The 19,137-nt window shown below is 45.9% G+C and overlaps 1 protein-coding gene across 1 annotated transcript; it reads left to right on the forward strand.

The window, feature by feature from the left end:
• Positions 1–134: 134 nt before the first annotated feature.
• Positions 135–18,827, forward strand: itih5 (inter-alpha-trypsin inhibitor heavy chain 5). Its single transcript, XM_080757991.1, has 14 exons — positions 135–368; positions 473–517; positions 1,124–1,287; positions 2,099–2,209; positions 3,372–3,658; positions 5,461–5,630; positions 7,301–7,417; positions 9,288–9,459; positions 9,822–10,131; positions 12,284–12,993; positions 13,358–13,417; positions 16,424–16,540; positions 17,086–17,463; positions 18,237–18,827. Exons 1-14 carry the CDS (start codon positions 237–239, stop codon positions 18,518–18,520), a joined length of 3,057 nt encoding a protein of 1,018 aa, XP_080614117.1. The 5' UTR covers positions 135–236; the 3' UTR covers positions 18,521–18,827.
• Positions 18,828–19,137: the final 310 nt, after the last annotated feature.

The following is a 19,137-nucleotide window of genomic DNA, read 5'->3' on the forward strand; positions in this document are numbered from 1 at the left end:
ACAAACACACACACACACACACACACACACACACACACACACACACACACACACGCACACAGCGTGTCTCGGTGGGCGGGGTGTGTTTACGGGTCGCGGTGGAGCCTGGAGGACCACAGACAGTCTCAGCTCGGACTCTCCGGTCACTCTGATCTCAGCGACCTGTGGACACGGAGCGCTGCGCACTGGGAAATAATGCGCGTTCATTCGTGTGATTCTTCTTAACGGATTATAAAATGGACTTCTTCACGATGCTGACTTTCGTGCTGATGATGTGTTTGAATTCATGCATGGGGCAACTGGATCAATCTCAATTTGAAGATGATGATGATATTTTCCCCGACTTGACAGACTTTGATTTGGATATTGTGAGTGATTTCTATCATCAATCAATCAATCAATCAATCATTCATCATGGCATTGGTGTTCATTTAATTATCTTCGGCTGACACTTTTGGTTGTTTTCATGTAGGCACCACGGAGGGTTCCTCGGCAAGTGAAAGCCATTCTGATCAAGGTAATAATAATAATAATAATAATAATAATAATAATAATAATAATAAGGGTAATAATAAATGTTATATGAAGTTAAACCTCTGCGCTCCATGCGTCTTGGAAGTAGGCCTGTTGAGTTTGGCATAGGCCTACACTTGTTTTTGTTTTTTTCCCCTTCAGTTGGATATGTTCTAAAATGTTGAAATCGTTGTTTGAAGCACAACGTTTCAATAAATTACCCATGCAGCCTTAATTGGCAGCATATATAACTCCAATATGTAGGTCAAATACTTTTCTATCCAGGCTATGCATGGATGGAGTATAGCCTAGCCTATGGGGGTTTGTTTGTCATCAGAAACTCATGTCCTCGGGTGTGACGCGAGGAGAACTGCCAAGCATCAGCTGTTCGCCAGAGTAGCTGTAATGCGTTGGCGCTTTCTTACAAAATGCTGTCCAACATTTAGGGGGAAAAGAACGTGTTTGGGACTGTAAAGCCTTGCAATTAGCCTATCAAAAAGGAACTATAACTACCAATCAGTGTTACCCAAAAGACATACAGTTTTTGCTCTAAACCAGATTTGGTGTCAAATAATAGCCTAATGTTGCATAAATTGATCATATAAAACAGGAAACCAAACCACACATCCAGGAGCTGTCCATCAAAACCACCATCGTGTCGCGGTATGCCTTCACGGCGGTGTCCTGCGTCATGCTCAACCGACACTCCGCTGCTGCCGAGGGCGTCTTCCACTTCCAGATACCTGCAGCTGCCTACATCTCCAACTTCACAATGTGAGCAATTCATTAACTGTTCATTGTTTTCATACTTGGACGTGGACGGACAGTAACAACGTCATGTCCACGTTCATTTCAGTCAGTTGAGTCCCCATGCAGCTAAATGATAGTTTGGAACCAAATGGACCTCAGAGAGTGAACAAGTGGAACCAAATGAACCCGTTAGGGTCCATTTGGTTACATTTGTACACTCTCAGAGTTAAATTAACATTGATTTTACAATATAAATTGGGGGTCCCAGAGATAAAAATGCCATTAAATGGGGGACCGTAGACTAATGCATGTCAATGGGGGTCCTTGAAATTAAACAGGTTGAGAATATTTGCTAGAGCTGTAAAAATCATCCCTGGTTTATTTTTTCAAATGGGCTAATTAGTGTCAATTTGGGGGTCCTTGACATGAAAAGGTTTGGGAACCACTGTCCCATTCCTTTTTGTTACTCGATTGTCCGCCTTTTTTGGCTCTTCAAAAAAAAAGAAAAGGCATGCTTTTCTGTAATGCATCATTGGTCAATGATTGTGTGGATTAAGATTTATGATGTTTCAGTTGCCATGGGAGAGGTTAGCGAGGGGTCTGACAGAAAGAGTGCACACAACCATAGGTATACACAGTCACACACACACACACGCTCTCGTTAACTCCGCCACATAGTCACCCGGGGCTCAGAGTCATTCATGTGCAGCTCTGTTAACTGTAAAATAGGGTACAATAGGATTTTGTCCAAGGGAAGCTGTCCGACCAGTAACAATAGGCGGTCCCGAATAGAAGCACGGCTCTAATCCTTGACCCCTTCACCCCCATGAGCCAGGATCATTGGTGGGCGTGTCTATCAGAGCGAGGTCAAGCCCAAGGAAAAGAAGGTCAAACAGGATAAGGGGGGCAATGGCAAACCCAAGAACAAAGAGGCAAGTGACACAAGGTAAGAGAGACCCCAGTGTGTGTGTGTGTGTGTGTGTGTGTGTGTGTGTGTGTGTGTGTGTGTGTGTGTGTGTGTGTGTGTGAGTGTGAGTGCGTGCGTGCACGCTTGCATGTGCAGGTGCGTACGCAAACAACACACATCTTTGAATATGTGTGTGGCCAGCTTCTGATCTCTCTTAGGCGTTTCCTTATAATTAAAGAGGCGAACCCATTCTCTCTCATGTTACTGTTTGGCAAACAGACTGATGCTGAACTGAAACCTCTTTAACACAACTTTATACTAACCACAAAGGCACTGTGTGTCTGTCTGTCCGTCGAGTGGAGCGAGTCACGAATATGACCGTTGCTCCATAGGGACCCGGGGACTGTCATATAAATCGGTTTAATACAGGAAGAAATGACATCATGCCTACTCCAAGATACGCGACATTTTTTAAACGCTGCGTGATTCATCGACTCCACTGTAAAAGTCAGACGGAGGACAGCAGGACCGGAGAGATGCATGGTGGTGAAGTTGAAGATGATAGGTTTAGAAATAATGGAGTCACAGAGAGATAACAACAGCATCAACATCACTTCATTCACCTCTATCACACTTAAACCATTGATCCCTGAGGTCATCTACTGATGCTGCATGCTGTACTGTGTGTATACACTGTACACACACAGATGATACCACTATTCTTGCACTGCTCATCTCACTACTTCTCCTCTTCTGTTCTCCTATAATCATAAACATATGAACCCCAGCGTAGTCGTGTAATATTTAAAACCATTTACACTTTTTCTAGCATTTTCTTCTTCCCTTTTTTTTATTGATAGCAAGTGAAGATGGACAGGAAAGAGGGCGAGAGAGAAGAGCAGCAAAGTCTGGCCAAAGCTTATATGCGGCATGCGCCTGGACCACTTGGCCAGTTGTTAAATGTCTTGATTCTGTCTTTATTCTAGTCTATCATTAATTACTCTCCATTCTAATTTCCTGTATCTCTCATTTTATTGAGTCAATTCATTTCATGCCAATTCCTAATCACATTTCACATCTCACTTTTCCCCCCTCTGTTAACATTTGGATTCATCTTCTCTCCCTTCCGTCCTCATTCCTTATTCTACACGCTACACTTCTCTCTCCTCCTCTGCATCGTATATATCTATGCCCTGCAAAGCGCTGAGTCAGAGGTGGAGGTGTTCAGGATGTCGGCGAGCATTCCGGGCCGGAACCGGGCCTTATTCCTGCTGACCTATGAGGAACTGCTCCAGCGGCGGCTGGGCCGCTACGAGCATGTGACAAGCCTGAGGCCGATGCAGCTGGTCAGCCGACTCAGCCTCGACGTCGTCCTCATTGACCACTTGCCACTCACGCTACTGAAAGTGATGCCGCTCCGCAACGGCAGGGGCAGCGGCGGAGGGACTTCTGCAGCGTCCAAGACCAAGATACCAAGACAGATACTAGGTATATAAAAGGAAGCACGGTGCACACAATATTTAAAGATATTTGGGATAAAAGTGTTGGAAGGACATGACACTGTCCATTATAAGTCGAGATATCTTGTGTGCAAGTTTTGGGCTACGGGTGGCAGTAGAGAAAAGGCCACGAGCAGTGGTGTGCACAGACATTTAGAGGAGCAGGTGCTCAAGTGAAAAAAGGGCACCTTGTGCAGCGCGTGGAACCGGCTGGTTGCCTTAATCGTGTGAGATATATAGATTCTGGGGGCTAAATAATATATTAGAAGTGTTTTTTTATCAAGAATTGATCAATGTCACCATGGTCCACATACTGTACACTGTACAAAAAACAACAAACCTAGTGTATCTGTGCACGCCACTGGCCACGGGGTCACCAAAATCAGAACGTTTCATCCTCCAGGGAGCATGAAGGTGCACAGCAAATTCCATGGCAATCCGTTATGTATCTTGGCGTTATGTTTACAAAGACAGAACTTTTTGCTCCACTATATCCAATATTTGATGATGGGTTGTTACGAGAAAACATGGATAATGGGCACCGCAAGGTAAGGAGCAAGGTGTGTGCGGAAGACGGAGTAGATGATGCTAGTCTATCTATGAAGTACACTTAATGAACCCAAGGACTCAGGGACCATAAAAAACAAAATTAAACAAAATTGCGATGCAAATCAAAGAAGCTGAAACAGCAGTACAGGGCAGGTACAATAGCAGCAACGCTGCTGAAACGGCTCTCTCAGCACAAGGCCTGCAAAGACTTACCAGGAAGGATTGGGTCAGCAGAGAAATATTCTAATTTAGGGCATACCTGAAGAGGCAAATGGTCTGTATTTCTATCGTGCCCACTTTTCAAAAGTGCTTTTCAAGTGCTTTACATTCATCTCCATGCACACATCCACACATTGACGGTGGAGGCAACCATGTCATTTACCATCCTAATCGGGTACAAGAGGTAGAGGGTAACATCTCTCAAAATGGGAGGGATGGAGAGAGCACTCAGGGTGCTACAGTGTGGGACCCAAATCCACCTACCCACAGGGCAAAGTCCTGGTCTATCATTTCATTGCCAACCTATAGCCAGCTACAGAGCAACAGAAGAGGTGATGTATTATAAGGCTTAATTGGCATTTCTATACAACAATACCCTTTCTATGTGGACCATGACCCATTTACGATCCTTAAGAGAGTAAGCCTTGCCGGTGCCATGAGGCCCATAGGGCAGGAGCCTATCTCCTGTTTCTGTAGCGTGAGGCAGCGTGATGTAAGCTTCATGCTGAAGTGAAGAAAATAATCTTGTTCGGAAAAAAAACACCTAAAAACGAAAACAAAGATCTATAACGTCAATGTAGTTATTATGTAGTCACAAACTCGTGTTAATTCTTGTGATTTGACAAAACATAAAATAGAAATAACGTAACTGGTTGAGCTATACCAGGCCACGCCCCCGCCTACCCTATCTACCTCGTTATAAGAAAGAATCATGCAGGGACTGGCTGCATGCGTTTGATGTACAAAACATTGAACATGTCGGTGGGCAAAGACTGGCTTATAAAATTACAGCTTCGGGTTGCTCTTCTGTTTGAAGCTTAATCTGAGTTATTTTTCCACCCCCCCCACTAAGCATCTAGAGGTTAGACCTTAGTTCAGGATACATGGCTCGTTGACTTTAAGGTGGCTATATGGTGTGATGTGCTGATCCCCCCCTAAACACCTTTTTTCTTGAGCCAATTAAAAATACATTCTTTTCATTTTCTTTATCTTATGCACTATACTTTACCTTCTGATCTCCAGCCAAGCCAGAGCCTCCCGTCACCACGGTGATCAAACGGACCGCCATGTTCAGCAAGGTCACCTTCAGCCCCAACATCGTCCAGCAGGCCAAGATCACCACCAGCGGGATCCTGGGGGATTATGTGATCCACTATGATGTGGAGAGGGAGATGGGCATAGGAGACATACAGGTTAGTGATTGGATAGGAGATTATGTGATCCACTATGACGTGGAGAGGGAGATGGGCATAGGAGACATACAGGTTAGTGATTGGATAGGAGATTATGTGATCCACTATGATGTGGAGAGGGAGATGGGCATAGGAGACATACAGGTTAGTGATTGGATAGGAGATTATGTGATCCACTATGATGTGGAGAGGGAGATGGGCATAGGAGACATACAGGTTAGTGATTGGATAGGAGATTATGTGATCCACTATGACGTGGAGAGGGAGATGGGCATAGGAGACATACAGGTTAGTGATTGGATAGGAGATTATGTGATCCACTATGATGTGCAGAGGGAGATGGGCATAGGAGACATACAGGTTAGTGATTGGATAGGAGATTATGTGATCCACTATGATGTGGAGAGGGAGATGGGCATAGGAGACATACAGGTTAGTGCCGTGGCAGTTTCACGTTGGCATTTAACCGTATTGTTAACACATTTAGACCTGAGGCCGCATGGGTGTCGCCTTATAGCTTTTAATCACTTTAACTATTATTTTAAACTTTACCTGTTGAAAAATAGCATCTGCTAATCTGCTATTTTTGAATCTTTGAATACGGTGTATATATATTCTTTCACAGGGAACGTTTAACTCAAAAGTTTGTTTCTGGGGGGGGGGGGGGGTCCCTGGACCAAAATATTTTAAGATTGGGGGGGTCCACGGTCAAATACAGATATTTCTATGGGTCCTTGACATGAAAAAGTTTCACTGACAATCTGACATACTGTAGAAACATAGGGTTTTTCAGAAAACTATCATGATTTAGAAGACATTTGTAGGATCAGTTCTCAGTTAAAAATGGCTTAACCGTAGCAGTTAAAACCCTGGAAAGCGTCTGTGTCATTTTTAGATGTTAGCTATATACAACACATTGGTTCTTTACACGTTGGCTATTCACAAATAGCGCAGACAAGATCACATAGCGGGAGTAGGCAGAGGCACACTGCCTTGTTCAACAGCATGAGTCACGACCGGTTGTTGACAAACCAGCAGGAATTTAATCTGTGACCTTTCAGTTATTAGGAGACAAGCCCTGCTAACCCACCTACACGTGACAAATAATATAGCGACATGCCTTTGAAAAAAAACCACAAACAAAAGTACTCTGAACATAGTCAGAGTAATCACCTCCTGGATGACAAAACTGTGCCGCGCCGGCATCTAAAAGTCATGTAATGGCTATAGCCATTAGATCCTGATGCATAGGCGTAATATTCTGTGAATAATACTCTAATCCCAGGACTGTCAAAGTACGGTAAACATATAGGGTGTCACGCTATTATAGATCATTTCACAGCCCACAGAAAAACCTGACTGTGAAAGCATGTGTATAGAATACATTCATGATTCACATTTGTTTCTCATTGTCATGTATTGTACAATATATGCACGCACACATGGAACACCAATTCTCACACACACACACACACACACACACACACACACACACACACACACACAGTACAACCACCAACCTGTTAGTGATTCATTTTTCAGGATTACTGCCACCCCCTCATTCCACGGTCAAGCTCTACCTCCAGGACATACATTTCCATAAACAAACAAAGCTACTGAAACTTTTCTTTCCCTGACTTTGTATATAAATAGTTTCCTTTCTTCTCCAGGTTTTAAATGGCCATTTTGTCCATTACTTTGCTCCAAAAGACCTGCCGGTAGTTCCCAAGAATGTGGTGTTTGTGATCGACACCAGTTTCTCAATGCTGGGAACAAAGATCAGACAGGTAAGAGTGATGGACACCTTTATGGACATGTGGATGTTTTTCTTTTGCCAAGTTGTTGTCCGGATTAATATTATTTTATACAGATTAGAACAATAACCAGGCTAGAAATGTAACACTTTTCTCCAATTAATATATTGTGGGGAACTGAATGGATTTTTGGAGGGTTTTTTAAGTTTGTTATGCAGCGTTGTCTAACAAAACCTTACTTTTTTTCCTGTGTGAAGTTAAATGAGTGTACCAGCAGCTAGTAAACCTGACACCCCGCCTCCTCACTCCTACACCGGAACAGCAATATCTGGCCTTTTCCTCTTGTGTAAGAGCATGATAATCCCCTCGGCCAGAAATCACAAATCCGATCTCTGCAGCTGCCATACGACGTAGCGCGAGGAAAAACTAAAGGAGAACAGATTGCAACGAAAAGGGAAAAGTGGAAACGTACAAGGCCGTGCTGTGAGGGAGTAAGGTCAAGCCGTCTATGGAGTAATGGAACTTTCTAGACGAGAGCGCTCTCGACCCCGATGATCTGCTCCCCCGCCCAACGCCAGCCCCCAGTGGACCAGAGCAACAGAGCAACAAGTGTGCTTTGATGTGTCTCCACAATAGAAGGCTTCACTGTCGGACATTCTGTGGTTCTGCAACTTCTGTCCCCGTGGCTTTATACAGCCTCCATAGGCGTCCAATATCTCTCCCTCCCGACTTTATGACTCCCACACATGGCTGGAGAGCTGGAGGTCCTTGCTTGTGACACACACACACACACACACACACACACACGCACACACGCACACACACACGGGACAGAATAGTAGGAGGGATGTAAGTCATTATGAGAGCATATCGTAGCTGTGGGGGCAGAAACTTTGTGTTGTTTCTTAACACATTTACTGTAGCCCTGATTCCGATTCAACAAAATGCCTTCTAAATTGTGCCAGTTTTCTGAAAAAAACCTGTTTCTAATATGTCAGTCAAATATTTTCATGTCAAGGACCCCCACAAATATTATGCAATTGGCCGTCTACACCCATCTGAAAAATATGATGTTCCAGGGACCCCCCAGAAGCAAAGATTTTAGTTAAAAAAACGTTCGCTGTGAAAGAATATATATTCAAAGATTTGCGCCACATTTGAATGATTTTTCAAGAATAGCAGATCTACTGCTAGATATGTGTGTGTGTGCATGCGTGCGTGCTTGCGTGCATGCATGCTGATGTCATTATGGGACTACATCGTTGACATTATGCGTTTTCTGTCCAGTCATTACAACACATGAACCATGGTTACAGTCAGGCAGCATAGCAACCATGATCACATTGCTCACCAGCATTCACCCCTTGTGAAGGAACGCATGCAACTTAAAGGAGCATTCAGTGATTTGGGTGATTTGGAAAAACCCCGGTCCACCCCGGTAACAAGAAAGGACCGTTTACTTCCGCCTTTTTTCGCCGATTCAGCATTGGTGCCCAAATGCGGAAGTGCAACCGAGCGCTCAATGTTTTAAAGCCCAGCTGCACGGGGTTTCCTCGTCATGAATCCACGGGTCCGCCTGCAGTCCTTCCTCTTACCACTAGGGCCCAGTGCTTCAACGTTGTAGCGCCTCACTGGCCCCTTGGGTTAACTGGGGACAGGGAGGAACTCAGCACACTCTATAGTAGGGAGGATTATCACAACAAAACAAAAAAGAAGTGATATTTGAACTGAATATACCGGTACCTTAAAAAAAGGTTATTTAAAAAAAAAAAACATTTGAAACATGATATAGATAGATACAGTTAATGTGTTTCTCTCCATTTGTCTCTTGTTTTGCACCCTGTAGCGCTCTGGGATTCTCAGTCACACTCTCCCACTCTCTCTCTTACCTCCGTCTCCCCAGACTAAAGATGCTCTGTTCACCATTCTGAAGGACCTGCGTCCTGGTGACAACTTCAACTTCATCAGCTTTTCCAGCAGGATCAAAGTGTGGCAGCCGAACCGCCTGGTCCCTGTGACGCCGCTCAACATCCGAGATGCCAAGAAGTTCATCTATATGCTTGTGCCCACCGGAGGTGAGTGACTCCTCCTCTGCACATACCAGGGATTTCGCATCCTGATCTAGAATTATACATCACAGTGGAGATCACCTTATATTTATTCATAATCATATCTTTTTGTTACTTTTAGTTAACAATAATAATCTTGTTGTGGGCCCGGAAATAGTTTGAGAACAACTGATATAGAAACATTGGTTTTTGGTCATGATTCAGAAGACATTTGTATAGAATCTGGTCTCAGGTCTAAATGGGTTAAGTACATTCTTTATGCCAATACCTATTGTACTTTTAAGTAAATTGTGAATACAGTCATTTCTACATTGCCGTAACCCGTAATGCGAGTGCCCTTTTCCACCACTGCCACCTGTGTATACTAGGCACGAACATCGACGGCGCCATCCAGACGGGCTCCCAGCTGCTCAGCGACTACCTGGAGGGCCCCGACAGCAACCCCAACACCGTGTCTCTGGTCATCTTCCTGACCGACGGGCGGCCCACGGTGGGCGAGACGCAGTCCCCGGCCATCCTGGGGAACACGCGCTCGGCCGTGCAGGAGAAGTTCTGCATCTTCACCATCGGGATCGGCAACGACGTGGACTACCGGCTGCTGGAGCGCATGTCCCTGGAGAACTGTGGGATGATGAGGCGCATCCGCGAGGACGCCGACGCCAGCGCCATGCTCAAAGGGTCCGTGTGTGTGTGTGTGTGTGTGTGTGTGTGTGTGTGTGTGCGTGCGTTTGCGAGTGAATTATTATCTTCAGCTCGGGTGTTTTGTTGATTACCTGTTCCATTATGTTGGTGCTCTACAGTCTATACCCGGCATGGCTGGGGGGGTGGGGGGTGGGGGGGGGGGTGCGTCGCGGTCGTGCATCACTGCACCGAAACACGGAAGACAGTTGACCGGCCTATACCCACTCCTATATTATTATATCACAACACAATCTCATATCATTGTCATTGACCACATCATTGATCCTGCTGACGCACGTCGGTTATAGATTCACGGTCGGGAAAACTTGGCATTCCCGCCTTGCGTACCAGTGGGACACGTCCCGTGTACCAGTGGGACACGTCCCGTCGTCCCGCGTACCAGTGGGACACGTCCCGTGTACCAGTGGGACACGTCCCGCGTACCAGTGGGACACGTCCCGCGTACCAGTGGGACACGTCCCGCGTACCAGTGGGACACGTCCCGCGTACCAGTGGGACACGGACCGCGTACCAGTGGGACACGGACCGCGTACCAGTGGGACACGTCCCGCGTACCAGTGGGACACGGACCGCGTACCAGTGGGACACGTCCAGTGTACCAGTGGGACACGTCCCGCATACCAGTGGTACCAGAACAGGGACACGTACTGTACTTGGAAAGCATCAGTGTGTCTTTATCGCTCTCTTTAACTCAATGGACAGAATGTCACTCTTCCGGACACTACTAGACATAATCCAGCTCTTATTAACCAATTAGTGCACCTTTAATCCCTGCCTCTTATCTCTGAACTGCGTACTTTCATCTCTCATCACGCTATGGGGGACAGGAGGGTTGCCTGAAATGTGACGGTGCTGACAACATGGCTCTTTAATCAACTTCTGTGACAGCCACAGACTCTCTCACACACACACACACACACACACAAACACACACACTTTGTCTCACAGGAAAACACGCACAAACCAGAGGAATATCCAATTGCAAAAACAAGCCAGATAGTGATATTGGTCTGGCGTGCACGCACACACGCACACACGCGCACACACACACACACACACACACACACACACACACGTGTATTGCTATGCTTGCGAGGACTGACTTCACTCGCCACCTCCAGTTACAGTACATGCTCTTAAACTTAACTCGAATTCCAACCCCAATCCTAAAACAGCCTCTGTGCAAAGTCATATAGGACCAGGAATATTATGCTCCCCATCTTCTATCCTTGTGAGGACATTCGCCTCTCACAGAGATAGATGGCGGTACAAGTGCACCCTCTCACGCGCACACAACAAGGTGTTTGCTCTGTGGAGGAGGAATGTGTGTGTACATTGTGCAACCTGTGTCTGAGTATGTGTTCGGGGGGTTAACAGATATACTCCACAGATAATAGCCCCGGTCCTGCTTGAACAAACACGCTGGCGAGGAGGTGAGGAGGTTTACTGCGAAACACACAGAAACACACACACACACACTGAGATGGGCCAGAGAGGTGAACACACACACACACACACACACACACACACACACACACACACACACACACACACACACACAGATAAACGACACTCAATCTCCTCAGATATTAATTTCACCTCTCCACCACATGAAGCGTAGTAGTGTGTTCCCATTTAGGGCATAATAGGCAAACATTCGACAAAAGCAGACGTTCAGCCAAAATAGCAAATCTACATTCATGAGCTCACAACATATCGCATATTGTGAGCTTGTGCTGACATTGTTTGCTTGAGAATGCAGCACAAATCTTTGAATATATATTCTTTCAGAGTGAACGGTTTTTTTTATTTCGACGTCAGGCCTTAAAGGTAGAGTAAGTGATTTCACTTAATTCAAATATCACTTATTTTTTTGTTTTGTTGTGATAATCCTCTCTACTATAGAGTGTGCTGACCATATAAGGAGTTCCTCCCTGTCCCCAGTTAACCCCTGGGGGTCAAAAAACCGTAGGTTTCGTTTTTGACTCTCTATCCTGATTGGACGAAGGCTTAGGTCCCACAGCCAAAAACGAAACCTAAGGTTTTTTGAGTGAAATCACTGAATATACCTTTAATGGTTTAAACGGCAAAATGTAGTGGTAACTCACCTCTCTGTCCGTCCCTCCAGGTTCTATGACGAGATCGGGACACCGCTGCTGTCCGACATCAGGATCGACTACACGCGGGACCAGGTGGAGTACGTCACGCAGCACCTCTTCACCAACTACTTCAACGGCTCCGAGATCGTCGTCGCCGGCAAGCTGACCAACGCGAGCGCCGAGTCTCTCCACGTGCAGGTCACCGCCACCAACAACGACAAGAGCATCCTCCTGGAGACCGACGTGCCTCTGCGGCGCCGGCAGGCCGAGACGGAGAGGCACGTGAAGGCCGCCTCCGCCGCCGCCGTGGCGGCGTCCGCCCCCAGGCTTCCTCCTCCCGGGTCGAGGCCGGGGGCGCCGGGGGCACCGCCGGGGACAGAGGCGGCGGCGGCGGCGGCCGTGGCCGAGGACTTTGCCGAGCGCGTCTGGGGCTTCCTGAGCGTCAAAGAGGGGCTGAAGGGGCGGCTACGCAGCCAGACCAGCGGCGAGAGGGAGGGACACATCCGGCAGGCCACCAATCTCTCCGTGACGTACCACTTCCTCACACCGCTCACCAGCCTGGTGGTGGAGAGGCCGCAGGTCCTCGCGGACGGCACCATGGCCCCGGCGCCCACCGAAGCCCCCCCGGGGACCAACGGCAAGGCCAACGAGCTGCCAGATGACGCGGACGAGGAGGACACTCAGGCCCACAAGCTCCAGGGGAGGGGCGGGTCAAGCAGCTCCGATGTCGCCAAGACGGGTGAGACCGTTGTGTTATATTCTTCATCAAACACGGTCACTCAGTAATGGTTCCACACTATACAACAGTGGAAATGAACCACTTGACCCATTGAGACCTGAGACCAGATTCCATAAAATGTCTTCTAAATCTAATGTTTTCTACTATTTCATGTCAAGGACCCCCAGAATTATCTGTATTTAGGTCTAAGGTCTTAATAATAATAATAGACAATCTACCAGCTCAACAACATGCGAAAATGGCGGCTGGCCTAAAAATGACATGCTCAAAATAGTGACGCCATGTAAGCATGACGAGAGGAGGTACTCTGCAATAGAAGAGACCGAGTCATTCTAAGACGACAAATTCTCTTCCCCTTCCACAGGCAATAAAGCAGAGAGGAGACCAGTCAAGAAATCCATCACGGTGCAGTCCAAGACATCAGGTGACGCCTCGTCTTCTCTTTCTGTCTGCATCAGTGCATGTTTTCACCAACCAGCCTGGGGGCACATTGTAAACTCAAGTGGCGTAGCTGTCCCTCTTGTTGCCGTGCCTTGTTGTTCCCATGAGGCAGTTAAGCAGCTTCTTTAGGGGGACTTGACAGAGAGCTTGACGGAGAGCAGAGAGGGGAAATGTACAGTACAGTAGACCATTTTCTTCTGTCTCTCTCCGTGTGGGTGGCTTGTAATTTGCCTGTTGGTCCGACAGATGGTAATGATCACATAGACGGCAAAGGGGTTAATTGATGCCTCGGAACATGACCTGCAACGCGTCGAGAACACACAGTGTCTAATTGAAATACCAGCGCCGGGACTAGGCAGCACTTTAAAAACGTGCAAGTGCGTGTCCTGTGAGCACAGCACACATTGCACGGTAGAGTGTAGGACATGAGAGAGAGTGTGTGTGTGTGTGTGTGTGTGTGTGTGTGTGTGTGTGTGTGTGTCTTACAGAGAGATAGGGATGGCATCAGAGGTAGTTAGTGAGCACTAATGACCCTGTCATTACTGTTTGCTCTCTCATCTCATCTCATCTCTCCATTCATCTCAGTCTGTTCTCACAGGAAACTCAGGTTATACATTCTATCTGTCGGGAGTGTACAGAACACTAGAGCTGTCCTTTAGAGGTAAATTAAAGACAGTTATGCCATACTTCACCTTTTTTTTAACTTCACATTAAAAATAAATAAGAGACTGTATGCGGCTGGGGTATGTGTGTTCATGCCCACCGCAGAAGTGCTGGTGTTTGCAACGAAAACAATTGGTTTGCTTTCGCAGGTGGGAAGCCAGTAGTAGCTGGCCGTCACTGCGCTAGCGCCTCCTTCAGATTAGTCAGGGTGCCTGTTCAAACAGAAGAGCAAAACTGGGAAGGATTAGCATGTTCCTTCACCTCTCACCTGCACCGTCAGATGACCAAAAAAAGCGTCTGGAGGAAATGTGTGGTTGTTGTTGTCTACTCTACACCCTCCGAGCATCAGGTCAGCAGTGACAGGGACTGCACTGTATGGCATAATGTCTAAATGACATTAAAAATAAAAAAAGTAGCTGGTATGCTTTTAGGTTAGGTTACTAGATTGTGACTTTCATTTATCACTCTCCTAAATAACACACTTTTTCTTTTACAAAATAACGGCATTTCTGCAGAGAGGTCAGATCGACTATTTTTGGTGAATGCTCCCCCCAGAATTGGAATGCTGCGGTTTAAGTGGTTAAACGCAAAAGTATAAAAGTTATTTTCAGTCTGTCCTAATGGAAATCATATTCTCTCCAGTTTTCCTCGTGACATATACCGTGTCTTTGGGGGAACTACTAGCTACTGCACACACAGCGCCACAGCCCTGGTGCACTCAGGGCTTAAGTACCTTGCTTAAGAGCATTGCACTCAGTGCACTGCCCGTAGAATAACCTCCACAATCCAGCAAACTGTTGTTTAGCACAAGTCATGAGTCAAGTCTTTCTGCCTCCAGACCAAATCCCCCTGACTGCCTGTAACAGTGTTTTGAACCACTTATGGCCTATTCATACTTTAGTTTTAGGTGAAAAGGTGACCTAGCCTCGCATAGCCAGCCTTCATCTGCTTTTATTTGTGTTTTTTCTATTAATTTGGTCATTAAGGTCCACAGAATGAGAGGTCTGCTCTGCCGGAAACAGCGTGAAAAATAGTTATGGGCGTTTTTGTATACCACACCATAGACAACCAATATAAGGCAACATTTTCCAAATTCCATCATGCCTTAAGTAGCATGTGACAATTGTGACATGTCAAACTAGGCGGTTTTCATGATTCTGAATCCATTCCAAGCATTAGTTTTGCACGAAAAACACTCCTTGGCCTAAATTCGGCCATAGCACTTGCCAAAATGTGCACAAATGTGCTGACGTCATCACATTTGTGCTGTCCTCATCACATTTGTGCTGACGAAAAAAACAAATAACAAATAAAAGGTACGGCATGACATCACAAGTCCTGTCCAATTTTGGGCCCTTGGCTCCCCGGCTACAATGCATATTGCCCCAGGCAGTTAAACTCTGGCCCATCTCAATGCATATTGCCCATTTGCCCCAGGCAGATTAAGTCTGGCCCGTCTCAAAGCATATTGCCCATTTGCCCCAGGCAGATTAAGTCTGGCCCGTCTCAATGCATATTGCCCCAGGCAGATTAAGTCCGGCCCCTCTCAATTGTGGGAGGACTTCACAGCCGAAGTGGTGACGAGCCAACCAGATTAGTCTGGAACCAGGCTATAACCAATCAGGGAATCAGGGCCCAGTATGCAAACTTGCGGCGGGACATTGCAAAAGAAAATACTGAGAGGGACGAGAATAATATCCGTGATATTAGAATTGCTACGAGAGGCTAAAAGTGATCACCTAAACGGTGGTTAGTAAAAGGAGAGAGATGTGTTTTGGTGAGCGGTGAGTCGCTTATCACCACGGCGTGACGTCATGTTGTAGTTTTCGGTGCATGGTCACCGTATCACCTAAAACTGGAGTATAAATAGGCCTTTAGACCTTTAGTCTGTACTATTATAGTAAAAGAGACCTAAGTTGCACTGTACTTGTGTGCTTTTATATATTTATTTGATCTACACCCAGTCTACAAGCTTAGAGCTGTGAGCTGCAGAGCTGAGATTGGTTATTTTCGGCACATGTTCCCCCCCAGAAAAGAGATGCAGGGTTGTTGTTTGCCATGAATATCTCATCATCTTACTATTTTATTCTATGCAGTGTCACTGAGCAGTATGGGTGAGAGGGATTGAGGGTTCTTTTTGCCTGTTTTTGCTTTCCTTTCTTCTTTTTGTTTTTCATAAAAAAAGGAACAAATAATGTATACTGTACCAATTTATATAATAATGTATAACCAGTTCTTAATACAAAACGTATTTGATAAAAGAGAGAATAGAGATGCTGGGGTTTCCACACCAACACCCTTTTAAATCTTTATTGTCCTGCCTTAGCGGACGGTGACCCCCACTTCATAGTGGAGTTCCCCCTCAGTAAACTGACCGTGTGCTTCAACATCAACGGAGAGCCTGGACACGTCCTTCGCCTAGTGTCTGACCACAAGCACTCCGGTAAGATAGCAGACAATAAGCTCACAAACAGTCAACAAAGTGAACCACTTATGCCCCATTTCAATAATGGCAAAAAATAGCAAATCTACAAGCTCACAATACATTGCGATGCACTGCGTACTTGTGAGAGTGCAGATTGGCCATTTTTGAAAATGTTTTAAGGGCTCCATTTTCGTCACCGCTAAACCCCTTATCCCTAAACTTCTTTGCCTTTTTTACTATTTTGGAAAAAACATTTTTGAATAGTTCAACTAGCCAATCTATATTGACACGTTGTGAGCTTGTAGACTGGCCATTTTAACTATTGAAAAATGTTTAGCAAAATAGTAAAAAAAGAAAAAATGCCAAGAAGTTTAGGGATAAGGGGTTTAGCGGTGACGAAAATGGAGCCCTAAATGTTTTTCCTGTGCCCAAAATATGAACTCAGGCTTGAATTGCTTAACGAGGCTAGCCAGTAGTCAAGTCTTTGCTATCGTATGTTGGGACCGGCGAGTTATTTGAAAGCATCACTCGTGTGTGTGTGTGTTCCATTCGTCTCCCAAAAGGGGTGACCGTGAACGGCAAGTTGATCGGTGCTCCGGCGCCGCCCGGCAGCCACAAGCAGCAGCGCACCTACTTCAGCACCATCACCATCGTGGTGGACAAGCCCAAGCGGGCCTACATCGAGGTGACCCCCAAGAAGGTCATCCTGGACGGCCTCGACCGCATGGTCCTGCCCTGCGACTCCACCGCGACGGTGGAGAGCGGCTCGCTGTCGGTGGCCATCGTGGCCAAGTCCAACGTGACCGTGACCATAGCGGGCGTCATCAGCTTTGTGATTCTGGTGCACCAGTACAAGAACCCGGCGCCCTACCAGAGAGACCACCTCGGGTTCTACATCTCCAAAAGCAAGGGGCTGTCCAACAGCTGCCACGGCCTGCTAGGTACATGCTCTACATTTTTAACATTTCAACAGTTTTTTGATGTCAATTACGGTTAAAATGATAATCCAGATTGTGTTTTATTATTTATTTTAATGTTTGTTTAGAGCACGCCAGCTTAGTTTATGGAAGTGAGTGTTTTTTATAGGGCACCAAATAGACGTAAGTGGTCATGTGGCCAATATAAATACATTTTTTTTAATGCCTTTATTGCGCATATTGTTTATCTGTAACACATTTGATCAAAGGGTATGTAACGGCCCCTGTGATTGTATCCCTGTGTGGTCGTGTCTGGTTCTTAACCATTGTGTAATAGTGAGAAGAATCAAGATGAGGGAAAAGTTGAACAGCTGACCAAACATATCTGAATGAATTGCCACCGCTCACAATTACATTATTTTGAAACACAATTTCTTGAAATACATTTTCATTCATTATTGTGGTGCCCTACGTTCTACCTAGACTGAATGATTATATTTATGCAAGCACAATGCTTTGTAAAGAAATAAGGGCTGAAGAGATGAGGTACAATGCTTCCCGAGTAGTCGAGTCCTGAGTATGCACATGCATCACTTTTCACGCCCAGTAAAAAGTAGCCGTTCCTGGCATAACTTCCGGGTACGATGATGTGAAGATGTGATTCAAGAGGGGAAAGGAGGAAGTATTTCTCAGAGAGACTAGTCTGCTGTTGTGACCGTCGTGAGAAGTGACGTGCTGGAGGGAGATCAATCAGGACCAGTGTTCTTTTGACAACGTCTTATTTGTTTTATTTCCAGGTCAGTTTCTATACGAGGAGGCGGGCCTGGCACAGCTTCCTGGCAGCAGCTCCGCACAGGGCGATCCTTCGCTGGTCAAACCAACATCGGTCCTGAAGCTGAAGGGTCGCTCCGTGCCGGTGGTTAAGAAGACCAGGCGCATCTACAGCGGGACGCAGAGCGTGGACTGCTGGTTCGCCAGGAACAACGCGGCCAAGCTGATAGACGGACAGTATGAGGACTATGTTACGTCGCACATGTTCGATACGGAGGATTGGCCACATCATGGAACGAACAGGGCCTGAGACTGGGAACAATCAGGAGGCTGTGAGTGAGGTGGCCACTCGGCAAGCTCTTTCAGACGTGAACTGTATAGCCGATTAGCTGCCACCCTTTGGTTGACCTAAAACCTAACTTTTTTTTTTAAGTCAGACACCAACAACCTTTTGTTCTTCACTCCCAGGTGCACATGGACAGAATAACACCACCAATACTTTGAATATATTTTTGTACTATTTCTAACAGAAGTGTAATGTAGGTTTTTTTCTATTTGACGTCTATCATTTTCTACAATCATTTTGTAATTGTAAATAAATCCTTTTAAAACAAAAATGTTAAGTTATTTTCTGAGAGGGGGAAAAAACCTGCACAAAAAAAGCCCTTTCACACATGCTTGGGTGGAATAAGGTGTATATTCGGTCAATAATCTAAAATGTAAAGCTGTGGTCCTCAACCGGTGTGTCAGGAGTCAGGTGTATCCCCACATGATGGGGGGGGGGGGGGGGGGGGTTGTCCATCTGACATTGAAGTGACAATTTAAGGACACCTTTTTAATACCCCCAAAAAACTGCATCAAAAGTAATGAACAAACCAAACCATACAATAAAATTGGTCAAACATTGGCCAAATTGTCAAATAAAAA

This window comes from Protomyctophum bolini (genome assembly GCF_963924005.1).
Source record: "Protomyctophum bolini genome assembly, chromosome: 23".
Taxonomy (NCBI): domain Eukaryota; kingdom Metazoa; phylum Chordata; class Actinopteri; order Myctophiformes; family Myctophidae; genus Protomyctophum; species Protomyctophum bolini.